The 14,854-nt window shown below is 44.7% G+C and overlaps 1 protein-coding gene across 9 annotated transcripts in view; it reads right to left on the minus strand.

Annotated features, from left to right (window-relative positions):
• SH3PXD2A (SH3 and PX domains 2A) overlaps positions 1–14,854 on the minus strand; it is a 236,534-nt gene that overhangs the window by 68,607 nt on the left and 153,073 nt on the right. For 5 of the 9 annotated variants that reach the window (XM_021536305.3, XM_021536304.3, XM_021536308.4 and 2 more), the window contains one exon: positions 980–1,027. The exons of the other annotated variants lie outside the window; for them this stretch is intronic. In XM_021536305.3, coding sequence (XP_021391980.3) covers positions 980–1,027 — 48 coding nt within the window. The remainder of the gene's footprint in view (positions 1–979; positions 1,028–14,854) is intronic. 9 annotated transcript variants of the gene reach the window in all.

The following is a 14,854-nucleotide window of genomic DNA, read 5'->3' on the forward strand; positions in this document are numbered from 1 at the left end:
CAGCATTTCTGGAATCACAGCAGTCTTGCTCACTAAACACTTCAGACAAGATTCATCCATCAAGGATGGTGGGATTTTGTTCACATACTTTTAACAGGGCATGAACTTGAATATTCTACCAAATCTGGTATGGAAATCAGCAGGAGTGTTTCCATCTTTCCTTGCCACAGGACCTATATGTAGCCTTAACTGCTTGAGTGACCAGCCCAGCATCCTGTACAGACACAGGATCTATCACTTGTGATCTTTCCTTCTAAGTCTGAAGGAGAAAAGAATTCTTCTTTGATATTCCATGTCAAGTGACAAATGTTTGCAGAAGAAATCAACTGGTTACACAGCAGAAGTCCTGATTCCTTATAATACTATAAAGCTTAGTTTTTGCCTTGTATAGGACTGCTCCCTAGCCCCTGACACCTCACCTAGAAGCTGCTCCCCTGCCTCCTCCTCCTTCCTGACTCATTGCAACAAGAAGGCTGATGCTCCCTTGAAAATTTTGCATCTTTATCAGAGTTTGATTTTTCATGTGAAACCACTTCTGTTTACTGGGGGAACGCAAAGAGCATTTCAGAGGGATAGGGAGCACACAGTCATGTTTCTCTGCCTTATCCCAACCCGTAAAGTTTCTCCCACAAAGAATAGTGAGAGCACAGCTGTGCAGGTACTCAGCTGTGGCCAGGCTCAACCCAGTGCAAGAGGGAAGCTGCCTTGGACTGAGGCTTTGTGTTGGGCAATGAAAATAAAACCCTGCAAACTACTAACCCTGCTAGCAGCAACATCAAGGTGAGGCAGTCATCAGAAAAGCAAAGCTCTTCCTTACCAGAAACTGTGCATCATGAAACATTAATACACAAGCAGACAACAGATCCTGGGTATTCACTGCCAGAGATTCACATTCAAGACAACTCCAAAACCACACACAGCTTGAACTAGAGAATTCTGGTTTTAATAGCATGCAGAACACCAAGACACAAGAATTTACCTGGAGCGACACTCTTTTTTGGAGTCTCAGACAAACTGGACATCCAAACTTGAAATCCAATCATAGGGCAGCCATGAAAAAAGAAAATAATTAGAAACACAAGAAAACAGTCAAAACCAGTCATATCAGAAAGTCTGAAAGTCAGTAAAGACAGCTTTGAAAGAGACAAAGTTTTTCTTAAGAGTAGTATTGGCATTATGGGGACTCAGAGGAAGGTCACGTCATAAGAAGCACCCAATTAATTTTTATGTTTTAGTGGATTTGCAGAACTTATGAAACTGATCTGTAGGTGATTCAGTTTTGAGCTCTAAGAAAAATATACGCCCTGAGCTTATTCCCAATAGCTCAGAAGACACATACCAAGAGACAGTTTGACTTACTAAGCCTCAGACCTGCAAAACTATTTATCTTTGCAGCTGTTAATCATACCCAAAAGATACATAGACAACTCACAGAGATTGAGCTTAGCAAACACATATTAGTTTCAACAAGCATCTTGTTACTCTGGAATTGCATTAAGGAAAATAACAATAGACAAATAATGCTCCACTGAAAAGAGTACAAACCTCCAATTAAGGTACATTCAGAGTATAACTAGAAATTCAATTTTTTAACCAATGAATGAGACAGAGATCAGGTTAAGGAGAAAGCTGATAGGAGTTGCTGTTAACAAGGTCAAAAGGTTTCCCTCCCCCTCCATGAAATGTGGTGGAAATACTTGGCCTGGGAATTTGGGAATAATCTTCAAATGTTAAGTGTTAATTTTTTCTTGAATACACTGGAAGTATGTTTTGAAAGTTAACGGATTTCCCCTCATTTCTAAATAACAAACATTCCCCTTCTCTGGGATGAAGGAGCAGAAGGGCAGCTGTTATTCTCTCCTTGCCTGTGAGAAGAGACATCTAGCAAGAGATGTTTATATGACAATCTAAGAAGTTGCTATATTCTGACAACTACAAAACGCAATTTGAAAAACCTGTTTGCACTGGGGAACCCTGTTCTGGGCCCAGCAGTTTAACAACAGAGAAGATGCAACCATCAACCAACTGGAGGGAAAAGCAGGCTGTACTGGTGGCCTTGTCTATTTGTTACTGTCTTTTGAACTGCAGAGTATCTCCAAGACATAAAAAGATTAATAGATAGTAATGTAATAGATTCACAGTACATATGTAACTGAGGAATTGCTAGCACGATACAAATGTTAAGAAACAGCTTTGAAACTTTCCCAATGGAAACCAGAGGTCCAAGAAACACATTGCTGTTTTCTCAGCACTAAGGGAATGCTGAGGTTTTGAAATCCTTTCTTTAAATTAGGGACACAATTTTCATTGTGTAGTTGCACTGCAATTCAAATGGATTCAGAGTTTTGACTACTTTGCAGTAAACTCTCTATAGTGGCAGCTTGGAGAAAATGCTTTCAACCATCTGCCTCTCAAACCCATGTGCTGCACTGTCACAATACACTACAAAATACAGAGTGGTAAATAACAATGATTTACTTTGGACTACCATTTAAGAAAAAATGGAAAAAGCTTTGCATTGGTGGAGTGCAACAGGAAATAATCTGGCAGAGTAACTTGTGCTGTAGCTCATGGAGGGAATATACAGCATGTTTCTGTTACAGACTGGGGGCACGCATGGCAAAGGGTGTGAAGGAGTTGTTGTCAGCAGCTTGTCTATTAGCTTTTGAATAGTCTTCCACTGCCTTCAGAGCATGATTATGAACTTCAGTCAGCTGTCAGAACTTTTTCCAGACAGAAGAACCTGAATACAACAATGATAAATCAAGCAGATGATGTATTGCAGGAGTAACTGAGAAAATTTCAAAGTTTGCCCCCACCCAAGCTGCAGCAAAAGACAGAAACACCCGAAGTTAGAGGAAATATGCTGCACTTAACACAAGTTTAGGGCTACTGTGGACATATTTACCCAAGAAGAGAGAGAGTTTAAACCTAGATCAACAGTAGCCATATTGTAAGACACTCATGTGAGATCTCACCACAAATAAAGCAATTCTGTTAGCAATTATCAATTTCTCAAAAACCTTCTTTTTAAACAAAGTATTTTTTTCTCCTTGTCAAAACTATTGGCTTAAGCCAGAAAAGAAGGAGAAAATAAGTATGAACTGGTAAACAATCCCACAGGTTGCCAATGTGGGCTTCCCAGCCCAGGAAGCAGCATAAAAGCAGCAGCACTTCTGAGCTGCCCCAGCCTGACAGCAGCTAGAAGTGGATGAGGTTGCTTCTGAAGCAGAAGACAGCCAGAATATTTCAGCTGCTCCTGCACATCTGCTTAGCATTAAACTTCCTTCTTGGGGATTTTTTTTTTTTTTTTATTCCAAGACATTTAAGCTCTAATTGCTACCAGCTTTTAAGAGTCCCCCCTACAAATAATAAAAATATCAGACATTAGTGATAGATTCCACTTCACAGAGAGCTCAAACGAAGAGCCGCGGCGGGAGCCAGCGTACGGGGAGGAGGTCAGAGGCCTCAGAAACATGCTGTGCCTGAGCCAACAAAACACAAGCTTTGAACAGCCCCAGGTTTCCCCTTTAGGACAGGGTTTTACTGGAATTCTGCATGAGGATTGGACCTGGTTTCCAATGGGACTGGTAACAGTAAACGAACAAACCTTCGCTTCCTGCCACTCCTCTCCCCCACTGCCACAAGGCTGAATACTTGGATCACTTGGAAGTGCAGGGGGGGAAATCTCAGTATCTGGAAGGAAAATTAAAGCTGCCTGCTCAAAGTAGGCCACTCCTAGGGCAACGGCATCCCAATTCTGCTCTTAACACCACTCCCCACAGCCCCTGCTGCCGACTTCAATTGGAGCCAGAACAAACTCCTCCTACCGGAATTATTTTTAAAAACTCAAAAGGAACACGAATCCATAAATTACAGCTAAGTCACGAGGCCAAGGCAGTTGTGAAGAGCACAGAGGAGGCTCTCCTTCAGAGCCACACTGCACAGAAATAGCAGCACAGCAGTCACGTCACTGGAAGTGGCTGCAGAACCCCGTCCCATCGCTTTCCAGCTGCCAAGATGGAGTTGGGCAACCCTCCGACAGGTCAAGGGGGGCCCTTAGGTGTGAAAGAAAAGGAAGGAGTTGAAGGGGCAAAAAGCTTTGAAGACAGAATTAAGTTGGTTGCTGTGGTGAACATGAAACATATTATTCTAGATTTCAGCAGAAGCTTTTGTGCTGCCAGTGAGACTGGTTTGATTGCTGCTCCTCCCACCTCTGGCAAGAGAGCAGGCGCCAGACTGCTGGGGACTAATGCTTTATGCTTGTGATACAGCTCCACTCATCTCATTTTAGCAGCAGACTATTTGTCTTTTGTACAGTTAGAGCAGAGTAAGCTTCCACAAAAACCTACAATAGCTGGAGTCAGTCTAGAATCAAATGCATGAGCTCAATGCTACCAAAATGCAGATACCACGTTCATGGCATCATCCATGTTCATCAGTACTGCACATCCAGGTGGGCCCCTGGCCCAGCAGGTGCAGAGGAACCCCTCCTCCATGGGCATTTTTGCAGCAGCTACTGATGCAGGTTCCTCTTGTTAGCAACACTGTCTGAAATCAGTTCAGTTCAGTGTTGAGCCCAGCATCCATGACTTAACACTGCTGCCAGCACATGAGGGACACTCTCCTGCAGGATCACAGTTGCTGGGGCTATCAAGGACCTTTATAACCAGCTTTTTTTAAAACAAAAAGCTGTCTAGCTTGTTAAGCTACATATTTCCCAACAACTGTCCTGCATTAATTGTGGGCAATTGGATCATGCTGGTCATGAGTTTCAGTATGGTTGTAGTTCTGGTGATGTTACCCTTGCCCCAAATGGTTTCTGTGCATAGCTGAGAAATTAGCAGGGGCCAAAGACAGGCTCCTACAAGTGATCTGGATGTGGCTACCTTGCTTTGGAGGGCAAGAAGTTTATTTATACAGGTATGGCCTGTTCTTGGGAAATGGCCTTCCATGGAAGACAACAGTCTCAGGGCAATTTAACTAATAAAACTATTTTGTTCTCATGAAGCCATACCTTTTACATCAACTGGTAACACCAAAATCTCCCAGCTGTTACAGTATAACTTAAATTACTGAAAAAGGGATTATAAGAACAAGTGGCCACGCTGAAGAGATAATGACATCTGGTCCCTTTCCAATAGTGCTCTGTTCCATGAGTGCAGTTGAGTGTTTTGCAGACTCATTTTGTAGACTTATACCCTTCCTGTCTTAATTGGAGGAGTGAAAAGAAAATAAGCAATGCAATCAGTAATTCCTCAGACTGGAGCTGGGGGAATGAGGAATGGGTGTGTTCTCATGCCAATAATGGTATCTGACAAGTCAGCAAGAAGTGGGCTGACCACAGTGTTCCTTAGATGTGTCCACTTTTTAGAATTGGCCTAGAGCCTTGTTGGCTGCAATGTTCATCACACGTGGCAGAACAGAAAACAGAAGTTGAGCCTGTATTTCAGTTTACATTTTGGAAGACAAGCCTGCCAAGGAGTTGGTATACATGAAGCACTATGTTGTTGTCCTGGGGGCTCAGGTGGGACACCTTACTGCCCCAAGCAGGTAAAGAACCCAAAAGCCAGTCTCAGTCTACTCAGACCAGGGCTTCTTGCTGGGATTTTGTCTCCACTTTCCCCTTCCTTGCTTCCTCTCTGCATTCTTCAGACAAGCAAAGGAACAACTTCCTCCTCCTAACAAAGTGAGGCTGCCTAGTCAAGAGCAGAAAGCTCAGTGAGAAACCCCAAAACTGTGGGGCTTGTTTCTGCTTCCATCTGCAGACAGTGCACCATGCTCATACCCTTGTGACCCTCTCCAAAATCTCCATCCCCCAGACCCACTGACCATCCTTTGTCAGCCTGTCTCCAGGTTTCTCTCCTCTAGTCCCTTCCCCTTCAGCTGGGGCTTGACACTTCAGTTAAATGGGGAGGCAATAAAATGCAACAGTATTAGACTAGGGGAGGAAGACAGAAATACTTAGTGCTGCTAAGGTCCCCCCAGATATTGAAGTACTTCTACCAGAGAATTATTCTTGATACAGAGTCTATGTGTAGCTTTACAACATGGCTGCAAAGAGGAAAATGGCAGATGAGCCTTCATCCAAACTGAAACCATTTCCACACATTCTGGGCTCACACAATTAATTCATTCAATTAGGCACAGAACAACAGATAGTCAGAGAAACAGGAGGATGGCACAGAAAGGTTGCAAGTGTTTTGATCTATCTCACACAGTCCTACTCAGGGCACCCTGTTGAATTGTGCCATTGATTCTTCTCCCCTCAGACTCCAGAGAGACCTAAACAAAACCAACATTTGTGTCCAGTGCCTGGCTCAGTGTGAGCCTGGTCAGACATTAAACTTCTTAGGTGCCACCACAATAACAGATTCATTTGTTACTGTAATTGCTGGGCAAGCAGCTGTTCCACACCAGGGTAGCTTAAATAAACTTTCCTTGCTCTTATGTCCATGGGAAGCTGATGCATCATGTTTAAAGCAAGTATTTTAAGATAGTCTTTGAGGGAATACACATCTATTATTTTTCTCCCCAATAGGAGACTGTATTTTAAAGTAAACCTCTCATCCCTGCAGAGATATCTCCTCTTCTATGCACTTGAATATCACCTCCACTCCCCATGCCATCTGTTCAAGAGGGCTGTATCTTGAAAAAATATTTGACTAGTAGAATATCAAACATTCAAATCCAGCTAAAGTATCTGAGTAAGAGGATTGGCAGCAGACATTAAACAAGGCCCTTAATTTTAGTCTTCTTCACCAAGTTCAGCTTCATCACGAGCAGCCAGGGGAGGGCCTGTCATTGTGGGGGGTGGGGGCAGAGGTGCTGGGCTGCAGTGATGAGCACAGCCAGCACCTTCCTCTTTCCCTGGCAGAAATGATCCCACTGGGAGCTGTCAGGCTCGGCACCTCCCCGGCACCTCCACGCTGCAGACCAACCTCAGACCACGTCCACTTGCCACGTAGCCTGGCGCATGCTAGACCCACACACACTGCTTGGAAAACGCTCACATCTGGCTTTCACGTGACTCGAGCGTGCCTCAGAAATTCATCATCTGGATAACTCACTCCTGCAGGGGAGAAATCCACAACCAGGGAGCCCTTTCCTGAGTTGGAACGGAGGAGTGGGGCCAGAGGATCGTGTGCTTGACAAACTGCACAGTGACACGCTCACAGCTGCATTTTCACAGCCTCATCCAGTCCTTCATCCTTTCTAAAAGTACAAACACAAAGAAAACTTAGTCCCATTTTCCACTCTGTTTACTTCTGTAAAACCCCATTTTAATCCCATGTGCAGACCCAGAAGTATCCAGGACTGTTTCGTTTTTGTTCTGGCAGCCATTGCTCACATTAACTCTTTCCACATGGCAAGTGGGGATTGTTTCTCACATGATCCCTGTGGTACAGCCCCTGCACATACAGTTTTGTACCAGTTCCAAGTTTTGCTGGGAAGTGCCTAGAATATCTGAATGCTAATCCACATCTACAGCTGTACAAACTGAGAGCATCACCCCTCTGAGAAAAAGCCAGCCTCCAGCACTGCCAAGGAGGAGGGCAAAAAAGCCCCAGACGTTGCACTTGGAAACTCACAGGTACGTACACATGCTGGGATTCATGTGTGACTCAAAAAAATGGTGCAAGAGTCAAGTCCCAGCTGTCAAGGAGCCATAGTGCCAGGCACAGAACACTCAGCAGCACTGGCGTGTCCAGGCAGAGCTGGCCAATAATCAGTGCACACATTGTAACTCCTGCTGGACACCTCTGGAAGTAATGCTTCCAGCCATTTCTGGTTGGGTGAGCCACTCCATCCAGAGTGAGCCAGAGAGAGGATTTGTGCTGTCACGCAGCCTGGACACAGGCCAGCTAGAATGGGACAGGTGTGAAGCCACACACAAAGCTGGATGCACGTAGAGAGTGAGTGCTATTTTAGGGGTGAGTGCTCTCAACGGGCAAAGGACGCACACCCTACATCCAGGTTTTCAGAATCTGAGGACAGTGTTCACCAGCATTAGATTAATTTACCCAAAATGCCCAGGGAAGATTTTGTCTGCTCCTCTGAGCCAGCCAGACCCATCTGTGCCCCATACAGATTCCTGCAGTGGCTGAGGAGCATCACCCTCTGCTCCAGCTCCCAAATGTACTTCTCACCTGCCTTATCCAGTGTGCCAAAATCAAAATACCAGTACTCTCTGTGCAAGAGAGGAAAAACCCACGCAGGCAGCGTTAATACCATCTGCCACTGACAGACAGAAGATGGAGGCAGAACAGGAGCAGATGGAGAACAGAGAATTTCTTAAAACCAAGAGAAATGACATTATATCCTCTAAGGTACCCAAAGCACTCTGAGCTTGGCTGAAGTCTCTGAGGTATTTGCAGAGTTCAAACTGTTCCACCATGGCTGTGCTCAAACCACACCTCATTTTTCCAGCCCTGCCTGCACCCAGTCTCCCTGCCCTCTCTCCTGGACTCTCTGCAGCACTGATGCTGAACTGGGAACGGCAAAGAACACAAACACATTCTTTTCCCTAATCCTGCACCCTGTCCCCACACTTCAGATTAAAAGCCAAGGAGCAAAACAAAAACCCACACAACATACAAACATCTCTTTCTCTCTTATCCCATTTTCCTCCCACCCCAGCATATGGGCCACCCAGAAGATGACAGTGACCCTATGCATCTAATGGGCCACATGTCCTGTCAGCAGAAAACTGAAGCAGTGCAGAATAAAGTCTCCTATCTGCTCTCCTCGTCAGTAGCCTCAGGCAGAAGTCCAAAGCACTTCAGTTTAAGCAGTGACTTTAAAAATATGGTGTACAAGCAGAAGTGTGAGATCAGCTTCCTTCTGCCAGAACACTGCAGACTGGATTTGGAGCGTGGGATTGGAGTGGACAGATTCACATCTTGACTGAAGATGCAGAATTGGGTCACACACGCACAGATGCTGCAAGGACATGAAATCTGCCTGACTTAGCGGCAGCTCCTCCTCAAATTCTGCTCTCTTCTGGTGCACCTGAGCACAGCATCAGCAGTCTTGCCTTGGAAAAAAACCCAAACCGACAGAATTGATGCTCCTCTAATTATATTAAAAACTTGTTTTTTAAAAAAAGATTTACAGTCTTGTTAAAAAAAAAAAAATCAGGAAAAAAAAAATAGGTCTTTAGGGAATAACTGCATCAAGCAAAAGCCAATAAATGTATCAGAAGTTTAGCAAATTCACTACCTGAGGAGAAATAATTCTCAGTCATGAGAAGAGGAAGCTCTGTCATTGATGACTGAATTAAAGATGCACATTGAGATCATTAACTACTAACTTCTTCCAGAGCCAGGCCCAAGATGTATATCCCCAATAATTAAATGAAAACGTTTGTTTGGTCCTTAACTGCTATGCTTTTGCCTATTCTATCCTTCTTTTATTACTAAATCCTTTATCTTCCTAAAAAAAAAAAAAAAAGCAGCAGCTATGAGAACCAAAATGTTCTGCCAGAATCCGCTGTTTTTAAATTCCGTGCAGTAATTAGCACATACAGCCAAGAAGATTAATCGTATGATGAGGGAACAGATCACGATTTCGGATCAAGAGCAATCTTGCAATCTTGTCAGTGCATGCTTCTGAAGTTATAAAATACTGACTGGCAAACTATCTCACCCAGCCATCCACATAAACAGGCCAAATGGCACCAAGGAGCCAGTCCACCATCCCTGCTTCTGCCCTAATTGTAGGAAACAATGCAAGGAGCACAGTGCACACGTGTGATTCATCAGGATACAAACAAGTGCACATGCCTCAGTCTGCAGGGATCATGTCATACCACAGATTTCTTACAAGGATTAAGACACCAAGTTACATGATTTAAGATGTTCCTGGGACCTTGCCATGGGCTTGGAGAGATTCGCATCTCTATTCACCACCTTAAAAAAGAACCTTCCAAGCTAAAGCTTTCAGAGCTTTAGGGAGACAGACTTCAGAGACAAACACCATAAGAGCAGAATGACTCAAAGTAACATTGGAGTTAAAAAATACATTCTAACTTTGTTGCTACCACCTGGGCTCAGATGCACTGAGCAATGACCAAATCCCTGCTTGGGGCAGGGAGCCCCCAGCATTTGCTGCAGTCACTACCCTGAAAGAAGATGCATTGCCCACAGTAGTTAATTGGGTTTTTCAGCCTCTTTAGTAACACACTTAGATTTGGCTTCTTTGAGAACTCAGTTAAAAGGCTTAAGAGTTCTTCTGACTGAGAAGGTAGAACTGAGACAGATGTCACAGTCAGCTGGATTAGTTAAGGCATCCCCCAGTTCTAATACTAAACATGACTCCAGATGACATCAATACTGCAGCAACCTTAAAGCAAAGGAAAGGCAACACTATATGTCTTTTGGAGCAGTCCTTCCTTCTCCCTCTACTGCAGCCATTTTCCACAAATACTACAAAACATCTGCCAGGGCTGGAGGCTGTACATTCCCTGCTTGCCCTGTACCTTTGTGTAGCTAAATGCTTGCTACAGGCCTGGGAAGCTGGCAGAGATCTGCACATTCAATTGTTTTTAACTGAGCTTTGTTCCCAGGGCCACCACCTCAGTCCTGAAACAGGTAAAACCAGCTCCAGCCACACAGCCCTGCTGTCCAGCTGGAAGCTCACACGTTTGTGACCCCATTGAATGATTAAGCACAGAAGGGGTGGCACACACTATTAATTTTCTGCACATTGTCTTAAAGGAGGCAGCTCACACTAAGCCAAGAAAATAAAGTTCATTTATTAAAAGAAAAAAAAAAAAGGGAGAGCAAGACATGCCATGGAACTCTAAGTGCAAGCTAGACACATGCAGAGTGACAGGGTTAGAAAGGTTAAGCTCTGAAGTGATGAGCATAGCTCAGCTGTAAGGACAGAAAAAGCCACAAGTTCAGCCATTTCCCTTGGTAATTACAAATGAAGCAGGAAAAAAACCTATCCCAAATAATGCAAAGAAATAGCAATTTCTGTCCCTGAAGCTGACAGAGTGCACATCCTTAAAGCTTGTGGGCAAGAAAGAAAGTCTTTCTAGCAATGAAGAAATAGGCCAAGGAAGCAACTTTAGCCATCAGCTCCACGCATAATTCCTAGGCAGCATCCCACAAAGTGATCAGCCACGAGGATCCGTGGTGTTTGTACAACAATCTGCTTGTTTCTCACTTGAGGCCCCACTTCTGTCATGGCTGAAACTCTCAGCTCTGCTTAGTAATTTCCCCACTGAGGGAAAAGACAGCATTACAGATGTTTCTATAAAAAGTTTGTGAAGCATCTTCCAATGGACTCTGAAGTTTTTATTTACTTGCCAGCTGATATATCCTTCCTAGTTTTAGATTACAGGAGGGAAAGGAAATAGTGATTGTTGGCTGTGTGTAGCCATGATCTTGCTAGTGCAAAAATTGGACAGGGAAACCCAGCTGAAAGATAGTTTACTCATTCTAGGAAGCCTCATCAGCATCCCGAGGCAAGACTGGCTTGAACCAAATCATTAACTTAATATTCTAAGTGCCCAATTACTACTTAAAATAGACTTCAGCTGCCAGACTCGGCCAAAGCACAGCCAGCTCGATGCAGGCAGGATCCGAACACTGACAGAAAGGAAACACTGCAGGACTGATGCAGCCATAACTTCCATATTATTAAAGCTTATTCCTCTTCACTTGGAGGAGCATCCTACAGCACAGCCACAAGGTGCCAGAGGAAGCCACCAAGCAAAGGCTTGAAGCCAGCTGTGCTCCCAGCAGCAAGGTGGGCAGTCAGAGCAGGGGCAGTTTGGTTATGGTTTCAGAAGGGGATGGCCAGCAGTGCTCCTGCCCAGGCACATCGATAGCTGTGACCAAAAGGGCTTGGTCACCTACAAGGCAGGTGGCAGAGACCACTTTGAAAGCACCTCTTGTGCTGGATCTGACCTCACAGTTTGCAAAGAAAATCCTCTCAGTAGTTGAGGAGCACTGAGACTCGGTGTAGAAAAGTTGTGAAGGCCACACCAGCTCCCTGTTGCCACCAAACAGCAGGTCCCAGATGCTTGCTTCAGCTTCGTGACTGAGATCTGACTGCTTTGGCATGAAACCAGCCAAGAAAGATCCAAGAAAGGGGAGGGGGCAAGTTCTTACTCTAGGAGTCTGCAGCTTTCTCTAGTCAGCAAGGGGGTTTGTAAGGTGGTTGACACAATGATATTTTTGGGGAGAAACATACTGCAACTGGTTTTATAAGTCACATCAGGATTAGCAGATATCTCAAGGTTTAATTAGTTCACCATGCACAGATGGTAGCTGGTAGGGTTTGCAGAATGGATTAACCTAATCTGTGCCTTGTAATGTATCATACAAATATCCATTTGTAGATTTGTAGCAATTCTACCCTTATTTTTATTTGAGGACAGAAAAATCACACAATGGATGCCAGCATAGAAGTAATGCCTATTTTGAGTGACAAATGAGTAGCTGTTCATTTGGCTAATGCAACTGACAAATTGGAGTTTGAAAAGTAATTCCTTCCCATTTTGCTGCAGAGGGTCTTTGGGTGCACCAAGAAGAGGCCATTTGTTGCAAGTGTACACGATATGCCCATGGTATCCACTCCTCACAGTTGTACTGAGGGCTCTCCAGCATGACAGATGGTCACAGAGCTACAATTCAATTGCCTGGAAACACGAAGGCAGCTTTCTGAGAAGCTCTGCAGTGTGTCAAATAAAGCCCCCCAAGTCCAAGGTAACAGCACATGTGGCATTTCAGGCCACAGCAAACATCTGTGCCTTCACAGAGCCCCAGGTCTCTGAGCTGGCTGCAGGTTAAAGCATATATAATTAGATCACATCCAAGCAAAAGGCTGTGTGTTTACACAACCCTTTGCACAAGAGGAAGCCTGGCTCAGGGCTGGCATGCAGAGATGCCCCAGATCAGCACAAGACTCCCTTTTGTTTAGCTAAGGACATGCCACGCTATTGCATTTGGTTCAGAAGGTCTCAAATGTTTACAACCAGCATCAACTGCAGCGGTAAATGTTTCCATAACTCTATTAAACTCTGAACTTATCCAGTTTCTCCCTGCTCTAAGGGGTGAGCAGAGGACTGGCTAGACACTCACTTTGGCAAGGCAGAGGTCAGGGTAGAGGTGATGTTGGCTGTCTGAGGCATTCTCTGAATGTTTCTGCAATCGGCCATGCTCGTGTCATGCCTGCACATGCCTGAGACACAGCAGCTGTGGGATTCCTGGACAGTGTGGGACAGCTGTGCTCACACCCAACAGCCTCATTTGCTGGGAGGTGTTTCCATTTAAAAATACCTATTTGTCTCTTGTTTAAAGATGCAGTAGTTCCATGATCTGCACCTATGGAGGAAACTGCGTTTCAAAGCTATTTGTTATCTTAAAAGACCATCACAGCAATCCTGAAAATCTGTGCTTATTTACCCCATCCCTTTTTCAAGTGCCATAAAGCTGATCTTTGTTAGAGGCTGTAACTGGTGATGCCCTTGGCATATTCCTTTGCTCATTGCATGCACACTCCCACAACATCCAGCACCAAATAGAAGGAAGCATTCCTCTGCTATTTGGAAACCAAGCAAGAAGATGGCTGAGAACAGAGTCCCTTTATGCAGCTCAATTTGTTTGTAGCACTGCTTCACATTCCTCTTTGTACAGGGTAAGTGGAGAAAGAGTGTCCTTCAGCTCCACTGTTTCCAAGCCCTGGCTGCACAAATGGCCCAGCACCAAAACAAAGTTGCAGAAGGAGATCTGGCAGCATGAGGAGCTGGGACAGCCAAAGAGGGGAGCCCAACCTGAGTGCCCCTGGCAGGGATGAATGACCATGTCCCTTGAGGTCCTCGGGGCAGAGGGCCAAAGAGTCCAGCAGTGGAGAGCATCCACAAATGGCATCTCAGCTACACTGACTCAATTGCTTTTCTCATGATGTCACAGCAGATCAGCTCCAACTTGCCCCCAGAGCCACAGGAATGGAGAGGCAGCAGTTTCCTTCCAATTCCAAAGCAGTTCCTCGCATCTCTTGCACATGAATTGCAACTCTTTTATGTAAACTGGTGCACTGAGCCCAAAGCTCTCTGAGTCTCCTACTGCTGTTCCAGGACAGTGCTAAATCAGCTTGCCCCAGAGACTTCAGCAACGTTTTTCAAAGATTTTTACGTGGCACAAAACCCCCAGTGCTCAGAATGTGTCACTGAGCCAGGAACTCCTACACTCACCTCTGCCTTCTACCAAGTCACTGGGACCTTTTTATTTATGGTCAGCCCCTCTAGAGAAGGTGCTGCTGCCAATTTAATTCACAGGCTGTTGTGAACACATGCTTTCCTTAATAGTGCATTTAAGAAATCCTAGAAGTGCAACCCAGACAGAAGCTTTGCAGGAGATTAAGGAGACCCTAGCTTATTTGTGGGACCAGCACCTTGTACCATGCTTGCCTCTTCACTACAATCCCCACCTCAGGGGGATTCAAGGAAAGGTACCAAAAGTATTGACCTGCAAAGGCAGCTGCCAGTTGATACACAGGCCATCAGGGTTAAGCAACAGCTTCTCTTTAGTGCATCACTTAGCTTATTACAGGATGGCAGCTTAAAAGCCCTCATAATTATCCAACAAATCAATCTAGACAGTGATATTCATTGCAGTCCAGTATATTACATTCATCTTCCCTCCCAGAGAATAAACCACTGCAGTGTTTCTTTATCATCTTAAAAAGCAGGAAGAAAAAAAAAAATCATCCTCTCCCTGCATACAGGCCAGAGTTTTCCAGGAGTTAGTATTGGTTTGAAAGGCTTTTCTCTGGATGCCCTGAATGCAATTTGAAGCATCCAAGGTTCCAAACAAAGTCAATGGGAGTTGCAGGTGCTCAA

The sequence above is a fragment of the Lonchura striata genome, chromosome 6 (assembly GCF_050655825.1).
Source record: "Lonchura striata isolate lonStrDom1 chromosome 6, ASM5065582v1, whole genome shotgun sequence".
Taxonomy (NCBI): Eukaryota; Metazoa; Chordata; class Aves; order Passeriformes; family Estrildidae; genus Lonchura; species Lonchura striata.